General features: G+C 56.4%; 1 protein-coding gene across 5 annotated transcripts in view; it reads right to left on the bottom strand.

Annotated features, from left to right (window-relative positions):
* LOC125234307 overlaps positions 1–14397 on the bottom strand; it is a 64175-nt gene that overhangs the window by 3330 nt on the left and 46448 nt on the right. The window contains exons 3-11 of one of the 5 annotated variants that reach the window (XM_048140604.1): positions 12847–12976; positions 12088–12236; positions 11579–11737; positions 10416–10537; positions 9862–9933; positions 9588–9695; positions 8933–9091; positions 7859–7939; positions 316–7673 (exon numbers count right to left, since the gene is read on the bottom strand). In XM_048140604.1, coding sequence (XP_047996561.1) covers positions 316–7673; positions 7859–7939; positions 8933–9091; positions 9588–9695; positions 9862–9933; positions 10416–10537; positions 11579–11737; positions 12088–12236; positions 12847–12976 — 8338 coding nt within the window. Of the gene's footprint in view, positions 1–315; positions 7940–8570; positions 8655–8932; positions 9092–9433; positions 9439–9587; positions 9696–9753; positions 9934–10415; positions 10538–11578; positions 11738–12087; positions 12237–12691; positions 12795–12846; positions 12977–14397 lie in introns of those variants that run through there. The other 4 variants (XM_048140525.1, XM_048140679.1, XM_048140754.1 and 1 more) reach the window with 4 other exon arrangements.

The raw sequence follows: 14397 nt of genomic DNA, 5'->3' as shown, positions 1-14397 counted from the left end.
ATACAGTCAGAATAATTACCCAAGTCAAGTCAGAATTATTATTAGGCCTTATTGGAATTAGTCCGGTTTCCTCACGAAGTTTTCCATCACCGAAAAACGACTGGCAATATCAAATGACATTTCGTACATAAGTTCCGAAAAACTCATTGGTACGAGCCGGGGTTCGAACCCGCGACCTCCGGATTGAAAGTCGCACGCTCTTACCGCTAGGCCACCAGCGCTTCACGAAATAAATAAAAGTAAAACATGTGTTCGTTGAGGTCGTCAGCGTCACTGGTGTCTGGTATGCAGCGGCGGCAGGAGTACAGTACAGACCTGCAGACGTTGGTGATGTCGGCGCCGGAGTAGCCGTCCAGCTTGCGCGCGATGTGCGCGAGGTCGACCTCGGGGTCGAGCTTGACCTCCTTGAGGTTGATGGCGAGCAGCGCCTCGCGGCCGTGCTGCGTGGGCAGCGCGATGTAGATGCGCTTCTCCAGCGGCGGCAGGAGTACAGTACAGACCTGCAGACGTTGGTGATGTCGGCGCCGGAGTAGCCGTCCAGCTTGCGCGCGATGTGCGCGAGGTCGACCTCGGGGTCGAGCTTGACCTCCTTGAGGTTGATGGCGAGCAGCGCCTCGCGGCCGTGCTGCGTGGGCAGCGCGATGTAGATGCGCTTCTCCAGCGGCGGCAGGAGTACAGTACAGACCTGCAGACGTTGGTGATGTCGGCGCCGGAGTAGCCGTCCAGCTTGCGCGCGATGTGCGCGAGGTCGACCTCGGGGTCGAGCTTGACCTCCTTGAGGTTGATGGCGAGCAGCGCCTCGCGGCCGTGCTGCGTGGGCAGCGCGATGTAGATGCGCTTCTCCAGCGGCGGCAGGAGTACAGTACAGACCTGCAGACGTTGGTGATGTCGGCGCCGGAGTAGCCGTCCAGCTTGCGCGCGATGTGCGCGAGGTCGACCTCGGGGTCGAGCTTGACCTCCTTGAGGTTGATGGCGAGCAGCGCCTCGCGGCCGTGCTGCGTGGGCAGCGCGATGTAGATGCGCTTCTCCAGCGGCGGCAGGAGTACAGTACAGACCTGCAGACGTTGGTGATGTCGGCGCCGGAGTAGCCGTCCAGCTTGCGCGCGATGTGCGCGAGGTCGACCTCGGGGTCGAGCTTGACCTCCTTGAGGTTGATGGCGAGCAGCGCCTCGCGGCCGTGCTGCGTGGGCAGCGCGATGTAGATGCGCTTCTCCAGCGGCGGCAGGAGTACAGTACAGACCTGCAGACGTTGGTGATGTCGGCGCCGGAGTAGCCGTCCAGCTTGCGCGCGATGTGCGCGAGGTCGACCTCGGGGTCGAGCTTGACCTCCTTGAGGTTGATGGCGAGCAGCGCCTCGCGGCCGTGCTGCGTGGGCAGCGCGATGTAGATGCGCTTCTCCAGCGGCGGCAGGAGTACAGTACAGACCTGCAGACGTTGGTGATGTCGGCGCCGGAGTAGCCGTCCAGCTTGCGCGCGATGTGCGCGAGGTCGACCTCGGGGTCGAGCTTGACCTCCTTGAGGTTGATGGCGAGCAGCGCCTCGCGGCCGTGCTGCGTGGGCAGCGCGATGTAGATGCGCTTCTCCAGCGGCGGCAGGAGTACAGTACAGACCTGCAGACGTTGGTGATGTCGGCGCCGGAGTAGCCGTCCAGCTTGCGCGCGATGTGCGCGAGGTCGACCTCGGGGTCGAGCTTGACCTCCTTGAGGTTGATGGCGAGCAGCGCCTCGCGGCCGTGCTGCGTGGGCAGCGCGATGTAGATGCGCTTCTCCAGCGGCGGCAGGAGTACAGTACAGACCTGCAGACGTTGGTGATGTCGGCGCCGGAGTAGCCGTCCAGCTTGCGCGCGATGTGCGCGAGGTCGACCTCGGGGTCGAGCTTGACCTCCTTGAGGTTGATGGCGAGCAGCGCCTCGCGGCCGTGCTGCGTGGGCAGCGCGATGTAGATGCGCTTCTCCAGCGGCGGCAGGAGTACAGTACAGACCTGCAGACGTTGGTGATGTCGGCGCCGGAGTAGCCGTCCAGCTTGCGCGCGATGTGCGCGAGGTCGACCTCGGGGTCGAGCTTGACCTCCTTGAGGTTGATGGCGAGCAGCGCCTCGCGGCCGTGCTGCGTGGGCAGCGCGATGTAGATGCGCTTCTCCAGCGGCGGCAGGAGTACAGTACAGACCTGCAGACGTTGGTGATGTCGGCGCCGGAGTAGCCGTCCAGCTTGCGCGCGATGTGCGCGAGGTCGACCTCGGGGTCGAGCTTGACCTCCTTGAGGTTGATGGCGAGCAGCGCCTCGCGGCCGTGCTGCGTGGGCAGCGCGATGTAGATGCGCTTCTCCAGCGGCGGCAGGAGTACAGTACAGACCTGCAGACGTTGGTGATGTCGGCGCCGGAGTAGCCGTCCAGCTTGCGCGCGATGTGCGCGAGGTCGACCTCGGGGTCGAGCTTGACCTCCTTGAGGTTGATGGCGAGCAGCGCCTCGCGGCCGTGCTGCGTGGGCAGCGCGATGTAGATGCGCTTCTCCAGCGGCGGCAGGAGTACAGTACAGACCTGCAGACGTTGGTGATGTCGGCGCCGGAGTAGCCGTCCAGCTTGCGCGCGATGTGCGCGAGGTCGACCTCGGGGTCGAGCTTGACCTCCTTGAGGTTGATGGCGAGCAGCGCCTCGCGGCCGTGCTGCGTGGGCAGCGCGATGTAGATGCGCTTCTCCAGCGGCGGCAGGAGTACAGTACAGACCTGCAGACGTTGGTGATGTCGGCGCCGGAGTAGCCGTCCAGCTTGCGCGCGATGTGCGCGAGGTCGACCTCGGGGTCGAGCTTGACCTCCTTGAGGTTGATGGCGAGCAGCGCCTCGCGGCCGTGCTGCGTGGGCAGCGCGATGTAGATGCGCTTCTCCAGCGGCGGCAGGAGTACAGTACAGACCTGCAGACGTTGGTGATGTCGGCGCCGGAGTAGCCGTCCAGCTTGCGCGCGATGTGCGCGAGGTCGACCTCGGGGTCGAGCTTGACCTCCTTGAGGTTGATGGCGAGCAGCGCCTCGCGGCCGTGCTGCGTGGGCAGCGCGATGTAGATGCGCTTCTCCAGCGGCGGCAGGAGTACAGTACAGACCTGCAGACGTTGGTGATGTCGGCGCCGGAGTAGCCGTCCAGCTTGCGCGCGATGTGCGCGAGGTCGACCTCGGGGTCGAGCTTGACCTCCTTGAGGTTGATGGCGAGCAGCGCCTCGCGGCCGTGCTGCGTGGGCAGCGCGATGTAGATGCGCTTCTCCAGCGGCGGCAGGAGTACAGTACAGACCTGCAGACGTTGGTGATGTCGGCGCCGGAGTAGCCGTCCAGCTTGCGCGCGATGTGCGCGAGGTCGACCTCGGGGTCGAGCTTGACCTCCTTGAGGTTGATGGCGAGCAGCGCCTCGCGGCCGTGCTGCGTGGGCAGCGCGATGTAGATGCGCTTCTCCAGCGGCGGCAGGAGTACAGTACAGACCTGCAGACGTTGGTGATGTCGGCGCCGGAGTAGCCGTCCAGCTTGCGCGCGATGTGCGCGAGGTCGACCTCGGGGTCGAGCTTGACCTCCTTGAGGTTGATGGCGAGCAGCGCCTCGCGGCCGTGCTGCGTGGGCAGCGCGATGTAGATGCGCTTCTCCAGCGGCGGCAGGAGTACAGTACAGACCTGCAGACGTTGGTGATGTCGGCGCCGGAGTAGCCGTCCAGCTTGCGCGCGATGTGCGCGAGGTCGACCTCGGGGTCGAGCTTGACCTCCTTGAGGTTGATGGCGAGCAGCGCCTCGCGGCCGTGCTGCGTGGGCAGCGCGATGTAGATGCGCTTCTCCAGCGGCGGCAGGAGTACAGTACAGACCTGCAGACGTTGGTGATGTCGGCGCCGGAGTAGCCGTCCAGCTTGCGCGCGATGTGCGCGAGGTCGACCTCGGGGTCGAGCTTGACCTCCTTGAGGTTGATGGCGAGCAGCGCCTCGCGGCCGTGCTGCGTGGGCAGCGCGATGTAGATGCGCTTCTCCAGCGGCGGCAGGAGTACAGTACAGACCTGCAGACGTTGGTGATGTCGGCGCCGGAGTAGCCGTCCAGCTTGCGCGCGATGTGCGCGAGGTCGACCTCGGGGTCGAGCTTGACCTCCTTGAGGTTGATGGCGAGCAGCGCCTCGCGGCCGTGCTGCGTGGGCAGCGCGATGTAGATGCGCTTCTCCAGCGGCGGCAGGAGTACAGTACAGACCTGCAGACGTTGGTGATGTCGGCGCCGGAGTAGCCGTCCAGCTTGCGCGCGATGTGCGCGAGGTCGACCTCGGGGTCGAGCTTGACCTCCTTGAGGTTGATGGCGAGCAGCGCCTCGCGGCCGTGCTGCGTGGGCAGCGCGATGTAGATGCGCTTCTCCAGCGGCGGCAGGAGTACAGTACAGACCTGCAGACGTTGGTGATGTCGGCGCCGGAGTAGCCGTCCAGCTTGCGCGCGATGTGCGCGAGGTCGACCTCGGGGTCGAGCTTGACCTCCTTGAGGTTGATGGCGAGCAGCGCCTCGCGGCCGTGCTGCGTGGGCAGCGCGATGTAGATGCGCTTCTCCAGCGGCGGCAGGAGTACAGTACAGACCTGCAGACGTTGGTGATGTCGGCGCCGGAGTAGCCGTCCAGCTTGCGCGCGATGTGCGCGAGGTCGACCTCGGGGTCGAGCTTGACCTCCTTGAGGTTGATGGCGAGCAGCGCCTCGCGGCCGTGCTGCGTGGGCAGCGCGATGTAGATGCGCTTCTCCAGCGGCGGCAGGAGTACAGTACAGACCTGCAGACGTTGGTGATGTCGGCGCCGGAGTAGCCGTCCAGCTTGCGCGCGATGTGCGCGAGGTCGACCTCGGGGTCGAGCTTGACCTCCTTGAGGTTGATGGCGAGCAGCGCCTCGCGGCCGTGCTGCGTGGGCAGCGCGATGTAGATGCGCTTCTCCAGCGGCGGCAGGAGTACAGTACAGACCTGCAGACGTTGGTGATGTCGGCGCCGGAGTAGCCGTCCAGCTTGCGCGCGATGTGCGCGAGGTCGACCTCGGGGTCGAGCTTGACCTCCTTGAGGTTGATGGCGAGCAGCGCCTCGCGGCCGTGCTGCGTGGGCAGCGCGATGTAGATGCGCTTCTCCAGCGGCGGCAGGAGTACAGTACAGACCTGCAGACGTTGGTGATGTCGGCGCCGGAGTAGCCGTCCAGCTTGCGCGCGATGTGCGCGAGGTCGACCTCGGGGTCGAGCTTGACCTCCTTGAGGTTGATGGCGAGCAGCGCCTCGCGGCCGTGCTGCGTGGGCAGCGCGATGTAGATGCGCTTCTCCAGCGGCGGCAGGAGTACAGTACAGACCTGCAGACGTTGGTGATGTCGGCGCCGGAGTAGCCGTCCAGCTTGCGCGCGATGTGCGCGAGGTCGACCTCGGGGTCGAGCTTGACCTCCTTGAGGTTGATGGCGAGCAGCGCCTCGCGGCCGTGCTGCGTGGGCAGCGCGATGTAGATGCGCTTCTCCAGCGGCGGCAGGAGTACAGTACAGACCTGCAGACGTTGGTGATGTCGGCGCCGGAGTAGCCGTCCAGCTTGCGCGCGATGTGCGCGAGGTCGACCTCGGGGTCGAGCTTGACCTCCTTGAGGTTGATGGCGAGCAGCGCCTCGCGGCCGTGCTGCGTGGGCAGCGCGATGTAGATGCGCTTCTCCAGCGGCGGCAGGAGTACAGTACAGACCTGCAGACGTTGGTGATGTCGGCGCCGGAGTAGCCGTCCAGCTTGCGCGCGATGTGCGCGAGGTCGACCTCGGGGTCGAGCTTGACCTCCTTGAGGTTGATGGCGAGCAGCGCCTCGCGGCCGTGCTGCGTGGGCAGCGCGATGTAGATGCGCTTCTCCAGCGGCGGCAGGAGTACAGTACAGACCTGCAGACGTTGGTGATGTCGGCGCCGGAGTAGCCGTCCAGCTTGCGCGCGATGTGCGCGAGGTCGACCTCGGGGTCGAGCTTGACCTCCTTGAGGTTGATGGCGAGCAGCGCCTCGCGGCCGTGCTGCGTGGGCAGCGCGATGTAGATGCGCTTCTCCAGCGGCGGCAGGAGTACAGTACAGACCTGCAGACGTTGGTGATGTCGGCGCCGGAGTAGCCGTCCAGCTTGCGCGCGATGTGCGCGAGGTCGACCTCGGGGTCGAGCTTGACCTCCTTGAGGTTGATGGCGAGCAGCGCCTCGCGGCCGTGCTGCGTGGGCAGCGCGATGTAGATGCGCTTCTCCAGCGGCGGCAGGAGTACAGTACAGACCTGCAGACGTTGGTGATGTCGGCGCCGGAGTAGCCGTCCAGCTTGCGCGCGATGTGCGCGAGGTCGACCTCGGGGTCGAGCTTGACCTCCTTGAGGTTGATGGCGAGCAGCGCCTCGCGGCCGTGCTGCGTGGGCAGCGCGATGTAGATGCGCTTCTCCAGCGGCGGCAGGAGTACAGTACAGACCTGCAGACGTTGGTGATGTCGGCGCCGGAGTAGCCGTCCAGCTTGCGCGCGATGTGCGCGAGGTCGACCTCGGGGTCGAGCTTGACCTCCTTGAGGTTGATGGCGAGCAGCGCCTCGCGGCCGTGCTGCGTGGGCAGCGCGATGTAGATGCGCTTCTCCAGCGGCGGCAGGAGTACAGTACAGACCTGCAGACGTTGGTGATGTCGGCGCCGGAGTAGCCGTCCAGCTTGCGCGCGATGTGCGCGAGGTCGACCTCGGGGTCGAGCTTGACCTCCTTGAGGTTGATGGCGAGCAGCGCCTCGCGGCCGTGCTGCGTGGGCAGCGCGATGTAGATGCGCTTCTCCAGCGGCGGCAGGAGTACAGTACAGACCTGCAGACGTTGGTGATGTCGGCGCCGGAGTAGCCGTCCAGCTTGCGCGCGATGTGCGCGAGGTCGACCTCGGGGTCGAGCTTGACCTCCTTGAGGTTGATGGCGAGCAGCGCCTCGCGGCCGTGCTGCGTGGGCAGCGCGATGTAGATGCGCTTCTCCAGCGGCGGCAGGAGTACAGTACAGACCTGCAGACGTTGGTGATGTCGGCGCCGGAGTAGCCGTCCAGCTTGCGCGCGATGTGCGCGAGGTCGACCTCGGGGTCGAGCTTGACCTCCTTGAGGTTGATGGCGAGCAGCGCCTCGCGGCCGTGCTGCGTGGGCAGCGCGATGTAGATGCGCTTCTCCAGCGGCGGCAGGAGTACAGTACAGACCTGCAGACGTTGGTGATGTCGGCGCCGGAGTAGCCGTCCAGCTTGCGCGCGATGTGCGCGAGGTCGACCTCGGGGTCGAGCTTGACCTCCTTGAGGTTGATGGCGAGCAGCGCCTCGCGGCCGTGCTGCGTGGGCAGCGCGATGTAGATGCGCTTCTCCAGCGGCGGCAGGAGTACAGTACAGACCTGCAGACGTTGGTGATGTCGGCGCCGGAGTAGCCGTCCAGCTTGCGCGCGATGTGCGCGAGGTCGACCTCGGGGTCGAGCTTGACCTCCTTGAGGTTGATGGCGAGCAGCGCCTCGCGGCCGTGCTGCGTGGGCAGCGCGATGTAGATGCGCTTCTCCAGCGGCGGCAGGAGTACAGTACAGACCTGCAGACGTTGGTGATGTCGGCGCCGGAGTAGCCGTCCAGCTTGCGCGCGATGTGCGCGAGGTCGACCTCGGGGTCGAGCTTGACCTCCTTGAGGTTGATGGCGAGCAGCGCCTCGCGGCCGTGCTGCGTGGGCAGCGCGATGTAGATGCGCTTCTCCAGCGGCGGCAGGAGTACAGTACAGACCTGCAGACGTTGGTGATGTCGGCGCCGGAGTAGCCGTCCAGCTTGCGCGCGATGTGCGCGAGGTCGACCTCGGGGTCGAGCTTGACCTCCTTGAGGTTGATGGCGAGCAGCGCCTCGCGGCCGTGCTGCGTGGGCAGCGCGATGTAGATGCGCTTCTCCAGCCGCCGCCGCAGCGCCTCGTCGATGTCCCAGGGGAAGTTGGTCGCCGCCAGCACCATCACCACCTGGAATAACAAGGTCATACTTCAGGAATAGACGGACAATTTATCCTTTTTGATTTTTTTACTTTCTCAGTGCATCCCCTCTTACCGGTCGCGTCTGTTTCTAATGTTTCTGTTCGTGTTATTGTTTAAATTTAAGGAGCTCATCTGGGGAAGGAGACGAATACTAATGCACCTCCCTTCTACACATTTCCTCAAAGGTTGACTGGAAGAGATCCCATTAAGGGATAAGTCCGCCTACATGTTCTATTACTGACTCTGTAACTGTGTCTCTTTTGTTTCCTTTATGTACAATTATTGTACATAAATTGTAATATGTATTTATTATAAAGCTTATACATACATACATACATACACCTCCACTCCAACTTAATGTGTCACGATAGATAGATAGAGGGAGTTGATGAAGATTGAGGAGATATTTATCGATGAGTGAGTGAGATAGACCATTAGTTTACCTTGTGAGGTCCATCCGTAGCGAAACCAAGCCCGTCCATCTTAACCCGTAGCTCTGATTTGACGCGACTCGACGCTTCGTGCTCGCTGTCGGAGCCTCGTCGCGAGCAGAGGGAGTCGATCTCGTCGATAGATGATTGTTACATTTATAGAAGAAATGGTTAGACCATTAGTTTACCTTGTGAGGTTCATCCGTAGCGGATTCAAGTCCGTCCATCTGAACGAGCAACTCTGATTTGACGCGACGCGACGCTTCGTACTCGCTGTCCAAGCCTCGCCGCGAGCCAGGAGTGAATCTCGTCAATAAAGATCGAGATATTTATCGATGAGTGCATGAGATAGTTGGACCATTAGTTTACCTTGTGAGGTTCATCCGTAGCGGATTCAAGTCCGTCCATCTGAACGAGCAACTCTGATTTGACGTGACGCGACGCTTCGTGCTCGCTGTCTAAGCCTCGCCACGAGCCAGGAGTGAATCTCGTCAATAAAGATCGAGATATTTATCGATGAGTGCATGAGATAGTTGGACCATTAGTTTACCTTGTGAGGTTCATCCGTAGCGGAACCAAGTCCGTCCATCTGAACGAGCAATTCTGATTTGACGCGACGCGACGCTTCGTGCTCGCTGTCGGAGCCTCGTCGTGAGCAGAGGGAGTCGATCTCGTCGATGAAGATTGTGCTCGGCGCGTAGAACCGCGCCTAGAATATAATAGGAGGAAATTGTGTGTAAATTTCATCAAGAGTGCTTTAGAATGAAAGATAACCGCAATCAATGGACTCAGCTTGTGCTGGTGTAGGCGAGATACTGACAACAGTATCTTGCTTTCAATATACATAGAAGTCGAAAGCCTTGGTCAGCAGAATGGGAGGAATATAATAACTTGACAAAAAAAAACGAATGGGATGATCCAAGACGATACCGACGGATATTGTGCGATATATATAAAAAAAATATTGTCCCAAACTAGGTGGCCACAGCCTTGGCCAGCAAAATCTCTCTCTCTCTCTCTCTGGCAGGGGAGCCATAAGCGTGTTTCTTACCATCTCGAACATCAGTCTCACAAGCTTCTCATCACGATACTTGAAAGTGAGGGTAGAAGATACGTTGAACGTGGTCCCACACTCGGTGGCGACGACCTTGGCCAGCATGGTCTCTCTTTCCTTCATACTTGGGAACCATAAGCGTGTCTCTTACCATCTCGAACAGCAGTCTCACGAGCTTCTCCGACTCTCCGCGGTACTTGGAAGTGAGGGTTGAGGAGGAAACATTGAAGAACGTTGTCCCACACTCGGTAGCGACGGCCTTGGCCAGCATGGTCTCTCTTTCCTTCATACTTGGGAACCATAGGCGTGTCTCTTACCATCTCGAACAGCAGTCTCACGAGCTTCTCCGACTCTCCGCGGTACTTGGAAGTGAGGGTTGAAGAGGAAACGTTGAAGAACGTTGTCCCACACTCGGTAGCGACGGCCTTGGCCAGCATGGTCTTGCCCGTGCCCGGCGGACCCACCATCAGCACGCCTTTCCACGGCCGTCGGATGCCCTGGAAATATATTCATGTTTTACACTGGGACTGGGAGGTTTCTAAGAGGTTTGTCGTAACGTAAAAGTGTTGCTCCGATCAAAGTCAAGAAAAGAGCTAAAGGGTTAGTCGCATTTTTTTTGTCAAATTAGTGGTTTAAAACCTTAATCAGGGGCCCATTGCATAACAATTTACAACTCATATTACAAGCGGTAGTCCCCCTCCAATTCATTTTATAAGAAAGAGAGTTCCACTTGTAATACAAGTTGTAAATTGTTATGCAGTAGGCCCCTGAACACTACTACTACTTGTACTATTACATATTCTGTGATCAGAATAAATTTATCAAGTCCCATGAACGTCAGAGATAGAAAATCTTCAATCCATAAACAAAGACCCTACTACCGATAAAAAGACGCCATAAAAAAACTCCCAGAAGTTTTTAAAAAATTTCAGCCCGAGATTATGTGTAAAATAATTTCATACGACATTTTTAAACGTACTTTGAAGAAGTCGGGCATCCACATTGGCAAGACTACGGCCTCCTCCAGCAGCCGCTTGGCCTCCGACAGGTCCGCGATGTCGTCCCACCGGATGTTTGGGTTCTTTTGTACTATATCCCGCTCTGGAAATTACAACAACGATGTTAGACAATAAGAAAACTAGGAAAAAATGTTTTATGGGCACGGTTTATTATTGTTAAGAATTTTAAGCCACTTATGACCGGAATAGACGGATTGGAACCAACTGCAATTTATATGGAAACCGCACGCTGACTGTACGTTGCCGTCAGATTGTAGTCTTCTGTATCGATTTATGATGTAAGCTAATTTTGTTCCACGCTACGAAATCCCGATTTTGTACCGAATTGAAAATTTAAAATTGGACTTAGTCTTTTTGATTATAATTTTGTAGATCTTGGTTTTGAATAAGTACCTACTTAAGACATCTGAATGGTCTGACACACAAAAACATCTAAATGGTCTCCCAGTTTCTGGAACCGACTTGTGTGGTCCTATGTTATCAACATTAAGCTATCCAGATGCAATCGGCAAAGGCTTTAAGCCCACTTGAACCCGCGCACTTGAATGTATGTTATTCAAGAGGGATTACATTCATGTGGTGGGTCTGTTTTATTTATATCGGGGCAAAAACCAGTATAGTGTACTGAAACGAAATTAAGTTACAAAGTACATAATAGAAAAGAATAAGAGACAAGCAGTGATCGGCTATGACCTGTCGGTGACATGACTTGAATGCCAGAATGCCACATAATATCTTGTGTAATGGATACCGCGGTGTAGCGCCGTCCGTACCGATCACTGGACATAAGTCATGTCAGTTAAGTCAGTTTTCTTTTCTTTTCTTTTCTATGCTCACCGGTGCCAGATCGAGCCGCCATTATTGCTGTTGTAGTAGTCCTGCACGGGAAGCATGGTCGCGCGATAGACTATATAATATCAGGCCGTCCCTATCGCACTTAAAAATAGTGCGATAGGGACGGCCTGCTATTTTATCGTCTATCGCGCGACCATGCTTCCCGTGCTGCTAGAGTGTGTACTGTGTATGTAGAGAAAAATGTCCACGGGCGAACTACTCGCCGTGGTTGGGTTGTCATTTGCCGATGTGTCGTGATACTTGAGATTGGTATGTTATGGAAACTCACCGAGCATATCGACCAGGTCGCCGTCGCAGGCCGCGGCCGGCTCGAACCGCCGCTCGTCTTCCTTGTGTTTCTCATCATCAGTGTCTCCGTTGTTGTTGTCGCGGTCCTGTTTGTCTTTGCCGGCCGCGGGCTCTTTGCTGTTCGGTTCTTTTGACCGTGCTGCGAACAGACAATATTTTGTATTAGTAACAGTAGTTTTTACGTGTTTATTGTTCTGGAGTTATTTATAATGAATGTTTGATTGCTCTTTGCTCCGGCGGGTCGACCCAGGTATCGCTGGGAGGACAGTGTGGTGGCGGATCTGCGTCGGCTTCAAGTCAGTGATTGGCAAGAGGCTGCGCAGGATCGGGACAGGTGGCAATCTCTCGTTTCGGAGGCCAAGATTCACTTTGGATCACTGAGCCAAAATAGTTAGTTAGTTTGATTGCTCGTTTACTATACAATGAAAAATAAGTCAGCTAGTTTGCCACATACAGGATTAACGAATTCTTGAAATAGACATGACTTACCACTGTGACTGTGGTTCTTATTGCCCGCGAGCTTAGGGTTCCGAACGTCTGAGGTTTTGCGTTGCGATGTGGTAGCCTGTTTGCCGGTTGGTTTCTTGGTCGGAGCGGTGCGCGGGTTGTTGCGCGCCGAGCGCAGTGGTGGAGGACCTCTGGAAGAGACGATTTTGAAGTTTGTACATAGAAAATTAACGGTGATGATGATGACTCACGATGCGGTGACTGACAAAATAAATATAAGAGTTAAGAAACGCCTCACATCTGGTCTTGCGTCGGGACGTCGGGAGGTCATTGCGATTAATTGATACTTGTAGTACGAGTATACGGGGATCCCGGTCTGGGAGTGGCCTCTATATGGACCATATGTCAGGATCTGGTTCATGTGGCGCCGGGCTCCACATCTGGGCTCACGTCAGAAAATCACCGTGATTATTTGATGGCTGGAGTATACTAACTTGTGTTCAACACTGGTGGGCGGGGGCCAAGCGTTAACCCTGCCCGGAGGCGACGGCCATATGTCAGGGGCGAGCTCATGCGGCGCCGGGCCCCACATCTGGTCTCACGCCGGAAAGTCACCGTGGATATTTGACAGCTGGATTATACTAACTTGTGTTCTACACTGGTGGGCGGAGGCCAAGCGTTAGGGTCCCTGTCCAGCGGCGGCGGCCATATGTCAGGGTCGAGCTCGTGAGGCGCCGGACCCCACATCTGGTCTCGCGTCGGAAGGTCACCGTGATTATTTGACAGCTGGAGTATACTAACTTGTGTTCTACACTGGTGGGCGGAGGCCAAGCGTTAGGGTCCCTGTCCGGCGGCGGCGGCCATATGTCAGGATCGAGCTCATGCGGCGCCGGGCCCCACATCTGGTCTCTCGTCGGGAAGTCATCGTAGTCTGCAACAATGGAAATATGAGGGTCAGGAAAACTCACAAGTTACTTATCGCCTATATTTGTCTCTTAACAACCAATATAAAATAACTTTCAAAACTTCCATGTTCCATGGGATAACCTTTGATTTTGTTTTTACTTCACACCATAGCAGCAGCGGCTGGTCCATACAAGTCGATTCCCACCGGCTTGCCTAAAATTGATTACTAGTAAAGTACCTATATAGTAATGTTAAAGTTAAAGTAGGTTTCAGTGTTGCCTAGCAGAAATTTTCACCAGCCGCCACTGCACCATAGGCATTAATTTACGTACAGGTATTGTATTATAATAATGTATATAGGTATTATAAGATTTGTTTGTGTAAGCGCAAATTCCTAAGACACGGCACTGCATTTCAGTCAACATTTTTGCATATTCTATTATTTCATTCTTAGCATACCTACAATACATACGAGTATGTCAATCATTTCATAACACAGCTTCTGTTATGCTGTAATCAGGTGGTCTGTGTGGGCGTCGCGAGTCATTATCAGTAACGTAATTAATTTATCAATTATCGATTCACTACAAGGGCCCTATGATATCAAGCGAACACCGCAGTCTGTGCTAGAACAATCATTATATCTGTTTCATAATCTTATCGTAATTTGAGATAGTTTACGTCCGTGTATAGAGGAACTAGCAACAGTATGATAGAATTACATGATGATATTGATACGGGAGCGTTGACCTTACATAGAGACAGACACTCAAGAACACTGGTGTCCAAGCTCTTTGAATCCTTTTGATTGAGCTGGATTCTCTTTGGAACAATTTTTTGTACGAATAGACAAAAGTATCTTAGATTCAAGTTTTACCTCCGTGTGTTCCAAATCCAAATTTCAATTTTTTTCTACTCCCGAACTGTTATTCATCATTTACAGGGTCGTGCACAGATCTTTAAAACCCTACATAAATGACTATTCCCCAAAGCCAGCGTCCGCCGGCTTTCCGCGCATGCGCGCAGTATCGAAAAAACTGAAAACGCATTGTTTGGCTCTGTAACCATGGCAACGCCTTATAACGACACTGCGGGCGTGCGCGGGAAGGCTTTGGGCAGCCGAGCTGACAGTGCAAAACCTTTGAGTCAAAGTACAGGAAACAGTGTGAATTTCACGAAAGTTATGCACGAAAACTATTAAAAACTAAGTGCATGGTCATAGAAAAAGTATTGTATGCAACGGTGTTTAACTGAGTCAAAAAATACTCGTGGCGTCTCAATAACAATTTTCGGCTTCGCCTCAAATTGTTACCCACGCCACTCGTCTTTTTTGACCTCCATTAAACGCCTGTTGCATAAAATACTATTATAGCAAGAATATAATGACATGCATATTGCAACAATTGACTGTCGAGATTTTAACAACCAGTCTAACAAATGACAAAC

This window comes from Leguminivora glycinivorella, chromosome 1, assembly GCF_023078275.1.
Source record: "Leguminivora glycinivorella isolate SPB_JAAS2020 chromosome 1, LegGlyc_1.1, whole genome shotgun sequence".
Classification (NCBI taxonomy): domain Eukaryota; kingdom Metazoa; phylum Arthropoda; class Insecta; order Lepidoptera; family Tortricidae; genus Leguminivora; species Leguminivora glycinivorella.
This window is presented reverse-complemented; position numbering and strand designations above follow the sequence as displayed.